Source organism: Alligator sinensis, unplaced genomic scaffold (assembly GCF_000455745.1).
Source record: "Alligator sinensis unplaced genomic scaffold, ASM45574v1 scaffold567_1, whole genome shotgun sequence".
Lineage (NCBI taxonomy): Eukaryota > Metazoa > Chordata > Crocodylia > Alligatoridae > Alligator > Alligator sinensis.
The window spans coordinates 874,531-893,361 of record NW_005842049.1 but is presented as its reverse complement, the minus strand read 5'-3'; the positions used below and the strand labels follow the sequence as shown (position 1 = coordinate 893,361).

At 37.7% G+C, this 18,831-nt stretch overlaps 1 protein-coding gene across 1 annotated transcript in view; it reads right to left on the bottom strand.

Annotated features, from left to right (window-relative positions):
- SEMA3E (semaphorin 3E) overlaps nucleotides 1-18,831 on the bottom strand; it is a 330,917-nt gene that overhangs the window by 76,960 nt on the left and 235,126 nt on the right. The window contains exons 7-8 of the mRNA XM_025203239.1: nucleotides 17,019-17,078; nucleotides 12,830-12,949 (exon numbers count right to left, since the gene is read on the bottom strand). Coding sequence (XP_025059024.1) covers nucleotides 12,830-12,949; nucleotides 17,019-17,078 — 180 coding nt within the window. The remainder of the gene's footprint in view (nucleotides 1-12,829; nucleotides 12,950-17,018; nucleotides 17,079-18,831) is intronic.

Here is an 18,831-nt window from a genome sequence, read left to right as displayed (position 1 = left end):
TGAGAAAGGCATATCAAGACTGGCAGGAAGCTGTGGTTAGATAAATTTACCTTTCAAAGAAACGCAACTTCCTAGCTCCATAAGTAATTAAACACTGGAGCAGCTTACCAATTTAAGTGGTGGACTTGCCAGTATTCAGCCTCTTTAAAAAGAGATCAGGTATCTTTCTAAAACATGCATCTTTCTAAAACTTCTTTCAAAACATATTTCAATTCATAGTCTGAGAGAAATTGTACAGCCTATTTATCATTCATTTGTGGATGCAGGGAAAACCAAATTTTCTTCATCACCTTCAATATGCCTATAACACTCTGCATTGAGACACTGATTACTGTTAAATCTTGTATGCTAGCTTCATGGTTTCTTCTGGACACCTGAAGAGTTGGGAAAGTATTGTTTTTCCTCCTGATCCTCTGAAGGATCAGAATTTAGTTGCAGCTTGGGATGTAACACTGGATGAACAGGGTGGACCAGTTGTCTAACAGGAGCAGGGAATCCTCCCTCTTTGGCATCTGGCTGGTGAGTCTTGCTTACTTGCTAACCAACACAGGGATAACCAGATCTGAGTTTAGGAATGAATCTTCCCCTACATCAGGCTGGAAAAGACACTGATGGGCATGTGCCTTCCTCTGCAAGTATAAAGCATGGTTTGCCTGCTGTGCTGATCTGGGGTATCTCACTTACTCAATTCCCTACGCATGCCAGGGGCTCAGGTTTTGGTGGTATTTTGGTCTGTCCTCTTCTCTATCCTGTAGAACAGCTGACTCCCTTGATAACTTAAAATAGCTTTAGTCTGACTAAAATCTTAGGGCTTAATATAGCGAATATTTGAGTGAAATTTAATGCCTTGTGATAACTAGGTCTGAGTAGATGATCTAGTGATCCCTTTCAGCCTTGCACTATATGAAATGAAGATGCTTACCTGGCAACATTTTACACACACAAACTCATGGTATTGGTTTAAAGCATGCTTAGTTTAAGGACTATTTTCATGTGAACTGTGAATGGGGAGGACAGAAGAAAATAAACAATTTCATAGTATTTAGTGTTGCAGATTTGATTTCAGGACTGGATTTTCTTGATAAACAGTCTTAATTGATGGCTCTCTGACAGTTGGTTTCTTACTCAGGCAATGAAGGAGACTGTGTCGCTGAGCAAATATTCTCAGGGTATGAATTTGTCACACATTCTATCCAGAGGAGGGCTGCCACCACCCAGATCTGTCTGATCAGTGAAACCAGATGTTCCACCCCCTTAATCCTTTGCACATTGAGACCGGAGATGAGGTAATAGGAAAAACCATACAGAAGAAATAACTGTGCAGAGCTGTTAGTTTTGACTGAAAAGTGATACGTTAGAACTTATATCTTAAAATAGTAAAAATAAATATTGATACAAGTTTATTTCTCAAATTAAATAGATCAAGTCGAAACCTGACAACAGCAATGTGAAATATTGGTCAGAAAGGAAAAGAAATCCCTTTAAATTGGACTGAGTTGTGACTAAAAGACATTTGCACAGCTCCTGTGTCAGTTAAGTTTGGTTCTTTCAAGCAGGAATAGGTGAAATCATTTTGTCTGACTGAAATCATACTAATGATATGGGTTTTCAAGTTCAGTGTAAGAACATTACAGTGTTTGCACTCCACTCGCAATAAAATGTGAGGAAATGGAAAAGCAGGTGGCAGAGGAAGAAATCCAATGAAAACACCAAGTGAGAAAAAATGGGCAAATAAAAAGTCAGAAATATTCCTGCTTGCTTTCACTGTCCTTCATACACATACACCCATCTGCTGCTTAGATATGTCCCATTCCTTTCCAACCCTCCCACCATAATTTGTAGTTTTTCTTCCTCCCCAGTGGACTCTGGCATGCTAATTCCCACCAGGTTAATTATAGAGGAAATGGCTTAGTACCCGATACATCCAGTTTGAAGCATCTATTGTAAACTATCTAAAACCACAACTTTATATTTTGGAAGGGGTGACTTCATTCTTCACCCCTCTGAGGTAGAGAAATGAAGTCCTATGTAATTTATTGAGCTCGCCTTTCCTGTTTCAGATATGACATTTAAAAATGAGATTCTGTCCGTTGGCTGTGAACATTAAAGGTTTCTGGCATATTCCATAAAGAAAGATTTAACCCATCATCCTGTATCCTTGACCACCATTTGCATTTTCCCCACTGATTATTTAACCCACTTCTTTGCCTGGCTGCTCTTCTCTGTTCCAGAAGTTGGAGCCTCTAATGACTATATAGGCCTATATATAAACATTTTGTCCCTAATGTTTCCCTTTCTGACTTCCTACTCATTGTAGTGGTCCTCTGAAGGCTCAATGATCCACTTCACCTACATATGGTAACAGACATATTTTAAATGGTGAGGAATAAGCATAATCCCTCAAAATCAAAAGCATCTAGAAGTGACTCATCAACACTGCTTGTAACAGCACTAGAGTCACTGTCAAGCAATGACAGGCCTCTGCAGCACTCCCAGCCCATGCCTGTCCAATAACGGCACACCTCATTGGGAGCAAAGCCTTCGTTTCTTATTTTCATAACTAAATTATAAAGTATCTCACTTCATTTCAGCATGCCTAATTACTCTGGTCTGTGTAGTACCAGGTTGTCAGTACTGACTCATTAGCAATCAATGTAATTAGGAGGAAAGTGCAGGCTTAATACCAAAGTCACCTTTTTTACACCTACAAACTAAAGCAGCAAACTTGGGAATCTTGCAAATGCCAAGGAAAAAGACTTTGTGTTTCTCAATTTCTTGTCTAAATCTCCATCCTTTTTCCTTCCTGTAACCAGACAGCTCTTAGAAATGACTGAAGGCTACTGGATAGGAAGGGAAGACAGACTGTTTTCCTTTCACCCTTTCTTGCCCGAGTGTCTCCCAGATGGATTTCCAAAGAGCAGTGTTTGGGAGGAATATATATTTAGTGCATCAGAGAGGGCCCTGGAGTTGGAGTATTTGGGGCTAGTCCTCCCTTGGAAGAAGACAGTAAATGTTAGGCACAAGAGGCTCCTGTTTTCTTCTCTGTGACAGACAAGTACAAATCTTGGGAGGTCCAATCCTCTCTGGTTTGCTGATCAATTTGACATTCAGAAATGTTTAATGAAGTCAGAAATAATTAGTGCATAATCAGCTTGCTCATTATGTAGCAATTTGCTGGAAGAAGGCTGGTAGTATCTGCCCTTGCAGAAATCATCCTAGTCTTTGTATCTATTAAAAGGCACTGCTAAATCAATGTTCCTGTTTTTCTTTCCTGAATGCAATAATTTATTTTTAAAAGGCAGATACATTTAAGGCAATGTCCCTAAATGTTTGTATTTAGAAAAGAGACATTCACTGGAACCATAATATTCAGATATTCAGAAACAGATTTTCTGGAGAGAAGAAAAAGCTGTGTATTGCTATTAGCAAACATCATTCTGTGTTTTTAGAAAGGTATGAATTGGCTGGCATCAGCTTCGCTAAGCAATTTAGAATGATAAAATACAAAAATTAAAATAATCTCATACTTACATCACTTCATTCATCTGTTCTATATTTTATCAATTAATTGGTTATATAACCAGTCACAGAGTTTATAGCTAATTTGATTTAGACATAAACACAGTTGGCTTGATTCTGATGATGCAATCCAAGCTTAGGGCAGAATCCAGTAAAAGTTGCCAATTTCCTAATATGCTTCAGTGCATTGAAAGAAAATTATTTTATATTAAAACCAGCACAGGTGTATCAGGCTATATTATTTTTTATAAAATTTGCAAAGTTTTAATGAAAGACACCCTAGAACATGCATATTACAGCAATGGGAATTCCAGCTTGAAGGATTTCAGGGCATTTCACAATTATTAGATAATTAATTATTAGCAGCTTCAACTGTCCATCATGAGAAAATTACAGGATCCTGATTCTCAGTAAGTGCTGAGCAACCACTATATGGGAAGTTATTCTTCTTTAATATATCAAGTAACTCAATCACTTATATTTTTGCAGAAAGAAATCTGTATTTGACTTCACTAGAAGGACCACAGTACTTCCAAGGATGAAATTCAAAGTTGTACATCACAAGGAAAATATGGATTATGAAACAAAACTAAGAAGAAAAAAAAAAAAGGATTTTTTCCAGCTGGCAGAATTTTATCATTTTTTTTTATCAGTAAAGCTTGGAACAGATATGACAAAAATTGCCCTGAATGAAATTAAGGAGTGTAGTTATAAATAACTGACTCCAGTGGGCCAAAGTAGAGAAGCCAATGAGTAGGTATTTTTACCATGAATGATGCATTAGGGGGATGCTGCAGTACAAATTCATGGTGAAAATGCTGCCCTCTCTGCTCAAGTTGGTTCTTTGAACTGGAACATTTTGTTACAACTTTATTGTAACCCAACAAAGAAACATGTTTTACAACAACCCAATGATGAAGCATCTCCAAGAAGCACCAAACATTGCTGGGATTATATCCTGCTGTGGGACTTTGAGCTGCCTGGTACACTTCTCAACCTTAAAGGTGATAGGAAAATACTGTCCTCTCTCCCTATCCAGTTCTCAGAGCTAAAACCAAGCAGTATTTATCCGTATGTTATGTATGTAACAGATGCTAATTTTAGTGTGTTCCATTTATTCCTAACAAGTACAATTTTATCTTGTGCAGAGGGCTTAGCTTTAACTTAATTCAACTTATATGGAGAAATGGACTGAATTAGCAGTTTAGTCTAAAGACAGGCCACTGCTTCCAGCCTGGCTACTGTCACTGTCTCCCCTCTCAACTTCTTCCACCACCAAATTGCTGCCAACATACTCACTTCGCAGGCAAGGTATAATTGCTTGGCAGGCCAGATTCATCCCATTGGCTAGAGTTGCCAACTCCTGACTTTCATCCTTTTCTGAGGATCAAAACCTTGGCTGGAAACTGTTTGATACACAGATTTAATGCAATTCATATCACCTGAGGCTATGATACAGAGGGTTCAAGTAGCATTTTATCTGTGCACAGTTTCTGTGCTGGCCCTGAGTCCAAGGACAAATTTCACTCAAGGTTAATATACTGAGAATTGCATACAGCTCTGCATGGAACACAGAATCTAGCTTGTATTCACCGTTAGTCATCACATTATTTAGGTACTGATATTTCTGCCTCGTTTATATTTGTTTGGACTTTTGTGATCCCAAGCCAACGAAAACCACCTGCATTACCATTATTTGAAACAAAGCATTTATGTGAGGTCAGACTGGCCCGAGTCTTACTTACAGATGCTATTTAGTTCTTTGTGAAACACAGCTAGACAATATTCAATATTGTCTAGCTAGCTTCAATATTTATCTTGAAGTATCATTGTTCCAGTGTATCCAAAGTGTCAACACGTTCACAAAAAAGTTCCTTTTCAGCCATAAGCAGATGTTATGAGCTTTGCTCTTATTATATTTCCCCTTCCCCATCAATAAAACTTCCATTTTTATAAGGCTCTTAAGAGAGATGCTTGGCCCCTTTTTAAAAAAATATAAAGGTCAAGACACATTTTGAAAAAGCTTATCACCATATAAACATCATCCAGGCACTTATAAATAATACTGTCTTGGGGGTCATTTATCATAATCCACATTGTCTTTTCTTACTCAGCTGGGAAGAGTGGCAAAATATAATATGGTCTTGTTGCTTGATGGAAATTAATAAAGGGCTTTACAACTTGTCAGGTTTAAGGTCTGCTCTCATATATCCATCTTAATAAATCCAGTATGGTATCCTCAGTACCATTTTGGTACACCTTCTATTTCCCCCTCTGGAACAGCTGTGATCACATTCGTATTTCTGCTTCAAACAGAAGTTACAAAGTTCTGTGTAACCCGAACAGATCAGCCTGAAAACCAGTATAGCCATTGAGGGCAGCACTACAGACAATGATTTCTTAACATTTAACTTTCTTATATCTCTTTTTAAAAAGTTTTATTCTGGTCCTCATCATCATAGTCTCTGAACCTAATGTATATTACAAAATACTTCTGTGCAGGAAGAGGGGACAAATTAGGGGCAGAGCCCACATGCAAGTTAAATCAACAGCCTGGCCCCTATTATCCTTTTGACATCTGAGAGCAGAGATAAACTTATGTGACTGTTCAGTGTGGGAAATGTTACCTTAATTCTGCATCTCTGGGTTTTGAATGTTAGGGGTTTGCTTTGTTTTGCAAAAGTTTTTCGAAGGGGACTTTCACACTTGCTGGTTCTACAGTGTTTGAGTTTGGGGAATTCATTTGTTATATTCTGGAAGAGGACAAGGAGCACTGTGCCTTGCTGAGTGCTGGCAACCTTAATTCAACATGAATGAAATTGTTATGGTGCTAATTATAATATGCACAATATAGAAGCTAGTCTATAGAGACTAGTCTCTGCTTCTTGCTGGGGCAGGGAAAGAAGTGTGCAGTATGTCTGTGCATACTTCCTTGCTTCTTTAGCTTAAACCTCCATACCATCCACAGATAATTTTTTTTTTTTGATGGGAGATTTAAATTTGAGCTATATTATGGGCTGGAGATATAGGTTAAACTCAGGCTGGACCCTGATCACTTTGTGGTGAGGACATAAGCAAAATCACTCAGGCATTGATAATTCCCTCAGAAGGAACCGCAATTGTTGCAGTTTAGGAAAGAGCCCTAGCACATTGCTGCACAAAACCCCATGTGCTAATGTATCCAGAAACACACAGGTGAGGGCAGAGAGAGAGTGCGGATACAGTAATACAGGTAGATTTGGCTCTGGGGATGCTTACAGTTGGGCTAGATTAACCTGAGTGTTCAGGTCCAAGTTTATTTAGTGAGTTTAGTGAATGACCCAATCTGCTTTGCCTATGATAAAAGAAATCCTGACCAAACGTTTTGGGGAATTCAGCTGGTTGGTTTTGGAGGAGGAGAGTTGCAGAAGACATGGCAGTGACTTGATTTATTATATTTTCTATAGCTCATCTTGTGTGTCATTATTTTTACACTGCCGCACTGGAAATATTAACATGGAGATTCTACCTATTCTCCACCTAAAATCACAATCAATCCTCTGTTTATTGACAACACTGTTAGTTGCCGTGGAGAGGGGTTTAAAACAGGTGGGAAAACACTATGCTGTGAGGTAGAAAATAATGACAAGGAAGAGATGAGTATTTAAAAAAACAAAGATCCTGTTTTCATGTAGTGTCCCTAGCAATAAGACTAAGAGGGGGGGAAACATTCAGGAAACATGAAACTGTCACTGGACTCAAGTCTGAGTCAGTTTGGTGGTTGAAGTTATCACTATACTCCACCAATTAAGTGTAAGTAAAGCAAAGCGTGGGCAGAAGAGCTGGTGTTAAGGGCTGAAGCAAGCTACAACAGGAAAAATAGCTGGCCAAGGGGAAAATAGTTAGCTGGAGGTCCATGATTTGCTCCGTATGTCTGGCTCCTTGGACAGCAAGCTATATGTTGCCTTTACTGTTCAACTCGAGCTAGGCTACAGTCCAGATAACAATAACACATTGTCTTCAATGTGTCATAAATGTGGCACTTAGCATTGGTAGCCAGATCCTCAGCTGGTGGAAAGTAACCTAAGTGCTCTTAACTATCCAGATGTATATTAGCTGGAGTGGGATGTGCCCCAAGTCTACAAAATAAACAAAATTGCAAAAAACTCCTGCAACTTCAGGAAAGTGCAGTTTATAACTTACATTTGACAAGGGACAATAGGAAATGAAAAGGGGGCAGAAAAGAGCGACTGATGCACTAGAAACAGTTCATGAGCTGAAGCCACGGTTCTGGTGTGTGATGCATCTTGTTTCTTCTGCTTGTTCATTTTGGTTTCTATTTTTACTTCCCTGATTGTGTGTTTTTCTATAGAATTGATCACCAATTCTTTGAGATTGTAACAGAACGTGTGGCAGGAGGATAGCAAGAAGGCTTGTGACAGAAGCACTGAGAAGACCAGACACAATGAGTACATTTAAAACTAATACTATTTCCCTTGTTCTTATAATGGTCCTTGTTACAAAACAGTTTCTACAATTCATGTGGCTTCTGGGGTGCTGAGCATTCTCAACAGCTATTGCTTTAGTGGCAGCACCCTTCAATAGTAGTGGATTGAAATATCACCCTTGAGGACTAGATGCCCTAGCCAATATGAACCAGTCAGAATACCGGCTGTGTCAAAGTAAAATGTCCATTATTTAATGCAAACTTGATTTCACAGAATCTGGCGAATAATTTCACTGACATGAGTAAAGTAAGTTTTGTAGCACTTGGTCCATTATCTACTCTTTGGCTAGGTACAGACATTCAAAAAGCCCAAGGTGAAATCAAACTTAAGTTACTCACTTTTCTGTAAGCGGTATAGTTTAGATTGGTAGCAAACAGAACACAGCGTTGCCCTTCAGTGGGTGGACGGGGAGGGTGATCTTAGACCAGGTTCTGCCATTTTTAAACTGGTTTATGTACGCTGAAATTCTGTTCTGTTATGGGCATGACCAGTTTCCAATCACTTATACCTATAAAGATATATGTCTGTGCCTGTATCTGACCCATATATACTTTAACCTAAATTCAAAATCACTGTAGAGCTAATGTAGCTACAGAAGCCTAATTTGCATAAAATGAACTTTTCCACCCTGGAAAACTTATACCACCCTCCAGCTCTCCTGTGCAATATGAAGTTTCATTTCTACCTGGGAGAAATTGTACAAACTTTATATTCTCCTTTGCCTGAGGAAGGGCACATGATCCTGAAAGCTTGCAAATCTTTTTTTTGTTTGTTTTGGTTTTTTTGCAAGTATCTAGTTGGTCTAATAAAAGATATTGCTTCTACCATACTGACAACTTTGGCTTTTTAGACCAACACAGCTAGAGCCTTTATCTTTGAAACATGAAGATATTGTAATTAGCCATTTCAAAATGAAAACATCATAATTCTCCAAAAAGGAAGCAAAATTCAACACCCTGAGACCTGGAAGATAACACCCCAGCTCCAGCCTTTTGTTTCAAGCCAAATTTGCATGCTCACTGAGCAGCCTTAACACAACAGAACTTCTTTGCCCAAGAAAACCTTTCCATCACCAGTCCTCCTGTGAAATATGAAACAGCTTAACAAGAAAGAAGCATAATTCAATATCCTACTTGCCGTCAGATACCTTTGAGGTAAATAGACTGATCCAACTTTTATCTGAGCCTAATTTGTATAAAATGAACTTTTCCAGCTAGGAGAACTCACACCACCCTCCAGCTTTTCTGTGCAATATGAAATTTCATTTCTACCTGGGAGAACTGTTATAATCTTTGCATTTTCCTTTGCCTGAGGAAGGGTACATGAGTGTGAAAGCTTGCAAATAAAACTTTTTCTTGCAACTATCTAGTTGGTCTTATAAAAGATATTGCCTCAACCACACTGGCTGCTTTTACAGAAGCATGCTAAATTCTACTCTTACTCACTGTGAACAAAAATAGCTCTGAAATTCTTACTTCAAAATCTTAGTTATTGATACTGATATAAGAGGCAGAAGAAAAACAGTAGGTTTATAGATCCTAAATTGAGTTTGTATGACAGAGTTAGAAAAAATAAATTCAGCAAGCGATTTTCATATGAAATAAATGATAAAAAATAAAAGGGCATGTCTTTTTTGCAGTCATTTTCCTGACTAAAGCTGCACTTCAAAACAAGAGTAAAGTGTGATGAAAAATACATGCGATATGTGTATACAGTGTTTGTTAACCAATGTAAATATGTCCCCAAGAATTTGGATTCACTTAATTATAAAGCAAATGTCAATGTCTTCAGTTTCTTTGAGTTCAGCCTCAGAAAACATTCAGTAATATATTTTTGTCTTGGAGTTATGTCTACAAAATGTATCTGTAAACATATATTGACACAAAGACTGATGGGCTGTTTATATTAGAGCTTGGATCATTCTGGAAAACATTCTGAAATGTTTGAACAGAAAAGAAAAGCACTTCTGAATTCACTGATTTCCAAGGTGGGGTTTTTCCACGTATGTTTGCACGCTGATAAGGCTGCTGTCTCTACGGGTCAATGTCTAAGTTCTAAGGTGTATAAGAACCTGGAACCACTTTGCCCACTGACTGGTAGTCTGCTCCAAGCTCCAAACCCCTTGTGTTGTAGTTGACAGTCATCTTACAGGCTTTGAGGAACCAAAATTTCACCCTGATATCAATCCATGCATATAACAAGCATCTAGCTACATCAGCATATTACCTTTATCAGTCAGCAAACAGCTACAGTATCCATTAACATCAGTCCCTGATGGAAACCATTGACGTTTTTAAGAGTTGTGACCAAGCTGCTTAAGGACCTGAACCTGCAATATAATGAACATCCTAACTTCCTGTTGAACCTGATGGCAGCTAAAGACACTCAGGTCATCAAAGAAGTATTCAAGATTAGGGGATTTCAAAACCTCTGCTTAAATTCAGTGGGTATTTTAGGTGAATAATGGAAGCAGAGTCAGTCCTCCTGTGGGTAAGGCATGCTATCAAACTGAACAGGGCTATTACATAGGTTGCACATAGACAGTGAGGCCAGGTACAGACAATATACTTTTATTGGTATAAATGATCAGAAACTGGTCTATACCTTTAACACAACAAAAGCTCAGCACACATATACTGGTTTAAAAATGGCAGAGCCTGGTCTAAGATTTGCACCCCCAGACACACCCACTGAGGCTAGGGGCAGACATTCAAAAAGCCTGAGCCTAAATTGATTCAATCTTTGCAGGTTAGTCCAACCTGGCTAGGCTAAACAAGTTTGTAACCACACAGACATCCCCTCTGGACTGAAAAAAAGGCAGGCACATGCCTGCAGTGGCTCAGGCTAGAAGCTGGGAGGGCACTTGAGCAGCCCTCCCTTCCCTTCTACAATGCTGACCTGAGAGGGGTATCACCAGGGCACGGAAGGGGTGTAATCTCTGGCCTAGCCTAAAGGGTGAATGTGAGTTTTGTTCACTACTGATGTCAACTACACGGCTTACAGAAAACTGCATCACTTAGAATGATTTCCACTTTGGGCTTTTTGAATGCTTGTACCTAGCTTTAGAAACAGATCCAAAGCCCATGGAGATTTAATGACTGCATAAAGGTCCTGGTCCATTTTTAGAATGACTCTGAACTAATGTATCTCTAATTTTAGGGGTCCAGATTTCTGTAACCTTGATCTGGAATGTAAATTATTTTGCCTTTACAGACTAAGGGCTTTGTTTTGAATTGACTGACTTTCACTTCAATAACATGAGTTGCTCATGAGTTAGCCCTTGGTCATCAGTTAGCCCTCACTGCCACCGGTATGAATAGAATAGCAAGGGCTGCAAGTCAGCTGAGGATTCAAGAGGGAAAAAAAATAGAATTTATTATTTTTTAAAAGATGAAACCTGCAAAAAGAAGCAAGGAGTAATATGCTAAAGCTGATTTCATCTGCACTAAAAATCTGAAAAATAAATGAAAATAATTTCAATTCTGAGCTGAGATCTTGCATCACCTTTCACATCCAAAAGCAATTTTTATATTGTTTAATAGTCCCTGAAGAGAAGACTTAGCATGGAAACATTGATACACCTTTATATCAAGAGTGGTATGTTGTTCAACTGAAAAAAGAAGTCCAAGATGAAAGTGACTTCCCATTTTATCTGTAGTTTTTCAAAATATGTTTTCAATTACACTAACCATGGACTTAATTATCTACGGCTGCAAATCACTCATCTGTTCACAGTTCACTCATGATATCAAGATGACACTTTGTCAGTGTGACATTTGGCTGCAATTACTACATTATTTTGTCATTTTGAAACTTCTCAATAATGCTAATGTCTAGCGGCCAGATCCTGATCACTGTGCTCACATGAGCAGTTATACCAACACCAGTATTTGTTCCCCTTTTCTAGCTAGGCAGGTCTCACATAGTTACCCTACACTGTTATGGAATAGGTGTATATAATTTAACAGCTCGGAAACAAATCCAATCCGATTCTACACTTTTTCTAAAAATAAATCAATTAATTATAAGAGACATTTCTCAATATGATTTTTGAACTTTTTAAGGGGACTACTATATTTAAATTAATTGCTTTTCTTCATTATATTCTATAGGGATTTCTCTCTTTAAGGCAGGTTGCTTTTGGAGATATTACCAGGGAGAAGTCTTTGTACTTATGCTAGTGTAAGGACTGCAAATGTGAGTATTTTTTACACGTAAGGTTATGCAGGGATAGGAAAGTCTCATTAAAATTGTCCTAATTATTATTTTTCCCCTTTGCTGACTGAATTACAAAAATGGGGGGAAATATTCTGGAGTAAGATGTAACTTTTTTTTTCTTTTTATCAATTTTCAAGAAAAATTAAACAGCTACTAGTTTTATTGGGGATTGACCAAAACATTTATTTTTAACATTTTTATTTTCTCTTAAAAAATTTAATTTAGGGGGAAAAAAGGTTTAAAATGATGTTTGAAATGAAATAGAAAATGCTTTTCTTTGCAAATGTCTAAATGAATGCAAATCTTAATTGTCCCTCTCCCGCCACCACCCCCCCACACACACTTTTTCTGGCCAATTTCATACCAAATTGGGCAGAAACTTTCAGTAAACTCCACACTCCATTTTTCTGCAAAAAAACCCCCAAACAATCTTTGAAATATTCCTACTTGCATAACCACAAAACTTCAGTCTGACTGTTGTTTACAATCACAATGGTCTAAAAGTGCATTCAGAGAAATCTTATGACTTTTGTACTTCTATAGATTACTTTTGCTATTGAACAGAACAGGAGAGAGAAGCCTTGCTACAGAATGCATTGTCTTACCTCTGATTGATGTCCAGCTCTGATAAAAGTGCAGAGGGGATCAAAAGCCCCTGTACCACAAGCCAGCAGGTGTGTCCTGTTGTAACGGTGAAGGACCCGGATGTAATTTGCACATTCATTCTAATGTAAAGAAAAAGAATGAATAAAAAAATTAATATTCATGAACTTCTAAAAATCACCCCACTTCCTCTGACAGTAGTCTGTGCAATGAGAAATTTTGTATTTCCCTAAGGCCCTCAGTATACCTTATATTTAAGATATGATTAACCTGTTAATTATGTCTTAAACAGTAACACAGCCACATGTTAATTAATGGTGCCACAAAATGCAGAAGCAGCCACAAAATTATTCCACAAAATATGTGGAATATTTTGGGGTCTGGTTTCCATGGCAACTTAAAATGAATATGTGGCAGGGTCCCTCACAATGATATTTGAGGAGGGGGCTTGGTTGCAGCTCCCCCAGTCCTGGAAGCATACCAGAGTCTCCAGTTGGCTGCAGACTCCAGTACAATCCCAAGGCTGGAACTGACAATCAGATGATTGTCAGTCCCAGCCCTGAGACTGCAGCATTTCACCAGGAACCAAGCTTTCAACTTGTAGTTCTTGGGATCAGGGAACAGATCAAGGCTGCAGACAGAGGCTTATATGATGTTTCTATGTCCCTCCCCTAGAGCACTATGATTGGAAGGGGACTCAGGGAAAGATCACAGTCACTGGCCAGCTAAAGATGTCAGTCTTTCACTCCCTGCTTCCCCTCCCTTTTTTCAGTTTCTGTTCCCCTGAAAGACTGCTTTCCAAATCTCCAATCTTTTCACAATTGATTTGGAGACTCCAAAATGATTCCGAGTTTTTCTTTCCTTCTCCTGATTCAATTCAGATTTGGTGATTTGGCCTGTGAAGTGGGCCAAATCTTCTCCTAATTGAATCGTGGACTGAAGCTTTGAACACCCCTACTAAGCATCTTTCCCAACTTCAGCAACAAATGAAGGAAGGGTCTTACAGAGAAGTGTCTTTACTACTTAGTTGGGATTCATTCCCTACAGGCTTCATCCCCTGTGCTCCAAAGAAGCCACAGTTTTTTGGAAGAAATAAATGTATAATCATATAATTAAAGAATGTATCATAAGGCATACACATGAAGGGGCCACATTAAGTTGAAAACAGCCCATACTTTTATGGCATGATCAATACAACTTATTGAACAGACAATTAAAAACAAAACAAAACAAACCCTCATGTAGTAGATAACCAGCAGCAGAAATGTCAGCTCAAATGATAATATTTTAACATAGTTATAAAGGACTGAAAATATGATCTTACAGAAAGTATCATGGAACCAGGCAGTACAATTGGGACATCCAATAATATTATATATACACATGGAAAGAGAGAAAAGTATATGTTAATACAGGCATTAACAGACTGTCTCCTCAGAATGCAGAACAATTATATACCAAAGTTACCTTGTGCAGCTCTGAATCTCTGGATTTTTTTTTTCATCTGAAACTCTTACAGAACTAAGGTGTTAGAGTTATTTGTTACTGAATATTTTTCTTATCTCTAACTGATGTTCAGCTCTGATAAAAGCTCAGAAGAAAATCTAAATCCCCAATATCACAAGCAAACAGGTGTAGTGTTTTGGCACAAAGTGATCAGAGCAACAGAGTTACATTTTTGGTTTGATTGAGACTGGTGTATATTTAAGGTGGTGCGCGCGCTGTTGAAATTAAGGTCCCTAATTCAATTGTCCTATTTAGTCTGCTACAAGCCTTCTAAAACAGTGTTTATGACTACAATCTTTAAAGTTTTACTGCTACAAGATGAACTGATAACCTTTTAAGAGCTTGTAAAAGTGGCTTGTTGTGTTACAAAATATGAAGTAGCAGAGAAACATGAAACATATGTAAATGGTAAATTAAAATTAAAATCCTTACATTTAATTTTTAGGGGTTTTTTTGTATCCCACTTGTTGTCAGTTATACATAGTGCAACTGACTTTGTACAGAGCAATGTGTGATTTGTGATGAACAACAGAGGAGCAAGTTAGGAGAAAATAGATTTATTTTTCCTGAGATTTTATGAATGGATTTCTGTTGTGGCAAATAGTATTAGAAACCAAACAAGCAAACAAACAAACAAAATATTTAAAAGAATGAGTTAGAGGAGGCCAAAATAAGTTACGGAAGTAATGCAGCTGCTTAAGTAGTTTTAAAAACAAAAGGAATAAAAATGGAGTATCTTGATACTCTTCGTTTTAATTTAGATTATTTTATTGTATTAGTATGATGAAAAATGAACAGAGAGTATAGAGTGATTAAAAATAGTTAGATTTCTCTGCCACTACTAGAATTTTCCATCCTCATGCTCCAGAACATAATCTGAAGTTTAGTTAGGCCCCATCTACATCTACACCTAAGATGTTACTAACCAATTAATCATGTCTTAAATTGTCACTCAGCCACATGTTCAATAGATTAATGACACGATAAACAGAAGAATAATCCACAAAGTTATTGCACAAAATATGTGAATACCTTTGTGGCTCATTACTATCATGCCATTAATTGAATGTGTGACCAGGAGCCCCTGTGGCTAGGAGCCCTGTCAGCTGATTGTGCCTCCCAGCCGGAGGCCCTATTGCACCTCAGAGCCTGGGAGCTCACAAATGACAGTGTGCCCAGCTGCAGGGGCATCCCAGGCACCCCCATGACTAGGTGAAAACAGCTGATATGGGCTTCCAGCTGCCAGGCACCCCGACCACTGGGAGCTCTTTTCACTGATGGGGGTAGTCCAGGCCTCCTCATGGTTCAGAGACTGCATGTTAGCTGTTCCCCGGGACTCCCAGCTGTGTGGTCTTCTGGGGAGCCCTTTTACTACTTTACTACACAGGAGTTTACTACTCACCAATCCCAGGCTCGCCCTGCATTGGCAATGAGGTGTCATGGGTTCTACTTCATAATCCCACAGTATTGTCTCCTGCCGTGCATGTGTGGCATGACAGAAAGTGCAATTGTGTAGATTATACATCAGATCTGGTTGTGCTTTTATTTGCGTGTCTAGAGGGGCCTTTATTCCATGCTTTCATGGTATTGCCTTCTTCTTAATGGGCCACAAACACCACAAGAAAGTACATTTCCCTCTAATTTCCTAATTTCAGTTTCTAGACTAATTTCAAAAGCACAGATACATGGAAATAATGTAAAAGGAGCACAGAAGCAGTTATCAGATATCTAGTAAACTTCAGAATTATTGAATTCAGCCTCACTCAGACAACAGATGAAAGTGTCTGGGGTTTGTTATTTTTTTCAACAAGATTCACACATTTCCTTGATGATAGTGCTTGTGGATTCCTATGTTAGTGCTTGTGCTATGGTCTTTACAGCTTCCTAAGTTACACCGGCAATATGCATTGTGGCTGTATTTATGGTTGCCTGTTTGCTGTTTTCTCTAAAAAAAACAAGTCCCTTTCTGTCCCATGTCCTAATTTAGTAGTGTAAGAGTAATGTAGCTGTGAGGGTTCAGAAATTATGTAAGGGGCAAGGATTCCTTACAGTATCTTTTATTTTACCAACTATGTAGTTGGAATACAGTTAGACAAGCTTTCAAATGCAAGACATTCTTCATCAACTCTGATCAGAATGAGTGGGGCACAGCATAACAAGGATCAGACAGGCCTGCTGCTGGTAGGTAAGATGTAAGAGTAACATAAAGTATAAGTATAGACCAAAGGCAGAGCCTACTTTCTATATCCAAGCCATTTTTTTTTAAACTGGGCCCTGTTGGTTTTAGTATTACTTGATAGAACTGGATTTTGAATACTCTGAAGTTGATGGATGCCTAAATCCAAGGCCAAGTACAGATGCTATGTTTCTATCTGGAGAATCACTGTTCTCCTGGTAGAAACTACAAGCATACAAGTGTTCAATAAATTTCCCAGGGGACACAAGCCCTAGAGGGCCTGGTTCCCACCTGGAGAACCTCCCCTACAAAACAGTGTCTTTCACAAGAATGAATGCCTGTACACTCCCCTAGTCTGGGAAGGGAGTGTAGTAGCAGGATAATGCTCCCTATGCTTCCCCAGACCAGGGAAATGTTCACTGCTAGAAATAAATGCCTGTTCAAGCCAAATTTCTGTTTTGGCTGCATGTCTAATTAGATGTAATAGATTTGTAATTAATGATACTTACAGCATCCCTCCCTTTAATTATGCATTCTTCTGCCTGCAGGGGTGTACTAGGCCAGTGTATCTAGAAAAAATAAAAATGAGAAGAGATTATTTAATATAAATATCATTGCAGACAGATAAATTAGCTTTTCTTCTTTGTTTGTGAAAAAAAAATTCTTTATACAATTTTCACTGATACTTTCTAAGTGGCAGTACTCTGTTATATTTTATATTGCATCAATTGCCAGTTATTAAGTTATTAAGCCAAATCGTCCAATTTTGTGCCCGGTTTTTAACTGTGGAGGTTCATTGTTCAAATCTAAAAGGAGGCACATTTTTCCTTACTTTGCATCTTTTGAACTTAATATCAACCTTCTGAATTGAAAAAGAACCCACATACTGGACCATTTTTGTACTTATTTAAGAACTGTTCTGACATGCTCTCACTGAAGTAAATGAAGTTTAGCCATTAAGTTCATGAGAGCGATATAGTCAATTACTATAAGAAAGACCAAATGGGACAAATTGTTTTTCAGTTACCTGAGGTACAGAATCTTACATTTCACTTCAGTTGCATGGTTTGAACGGGTGAAAACTATGTAAAACAATGATCTGAACAGACTAGAATGATGATTTCATTTCTCTAAACTTTAATAAGTTAAAACAAAAATGTCTCTATTTTGATTATATCATTTTCAAGAAAAAGAAAATAAAATTTGTGCTTGGACATTAACAGATAATATCAAAGAATATTATAGCAAGTGTATGCCAACATGAAGCTAGCCTATCACAGTGTTGTTTTAACTGAAAAATAATTTAAAAATAAAATTATTTTTCTGTTTAGTTTCATGTAATTTAGTTAACCTAGTTTCATTAAAGTTTAAAAAATAAGACTAATTATAAACTATCCAAAGTACAGGGAAAATTTAGAAATCCTGGATATCAATCATAGTGCACTTAAATGCAAGAGTCTGAAAATATGTGGTATGTAAAAGACTTATAGCTTAAATAATCTCTTGTACTTTATAGATGCATTCTTGAGACTGCCCTTTTTATTAAAAAAGAGAAGCCTGATCTATGAGACTGAACTTGTCATGTCTGACAGTAAATTCATATGGATGCACCACATTAGATTTTCTCCCCATTCTACCAGTCAAGATTAATTTTAACATGTTCACTACATCTAACAAGATGAAGAACACATACAGGGACCAGCTTATGTTACCTTATTTCTTCAAACAAACTCATCTACTTCATTGTTTCTAATGTTAACATCCATGAAAAGATTTCTTAGTTGAGATGCCATTTTGCACGGGTTGACCTATTTGTCATTTATTTACATATAAAGTGATAGCAAATATGTAAATATGTAGTATTTCTACAATATACATCCACTATTTTTAATTACCTAGATTTAATTGTTGATTTTTCTTTAGTAGTGATAATATAGGCTTTGTTTGCATTACATGTAGAGCCAGATTCTAATTGGATGTAAATGGTAGCCTTTAACCTAGCACGTTATTTTTATTGATGTTTATAGAGTTACTTATGATGACTACAGACTTAATTTTGCCAGGATTACAGTCTCTTGGCATGATGGCAATGTTTATAGTTGAGAGGTTTCTTCAGTGCATGTGAACTAGAATAACATTATATATACAACACACTTTATTGGTCTTCATGCCTGACCTGAAGTTTGAAAAGAATTACTCAATAACTATCGTCATTATAAGTCATCATCTGATACATATTTTTTAATTTAAACTTTAGTGATGCTTTTCATCTAGCACAGCATTATTTTCACAGGTCACATGAATCTTGCTGCTAGCACTGAG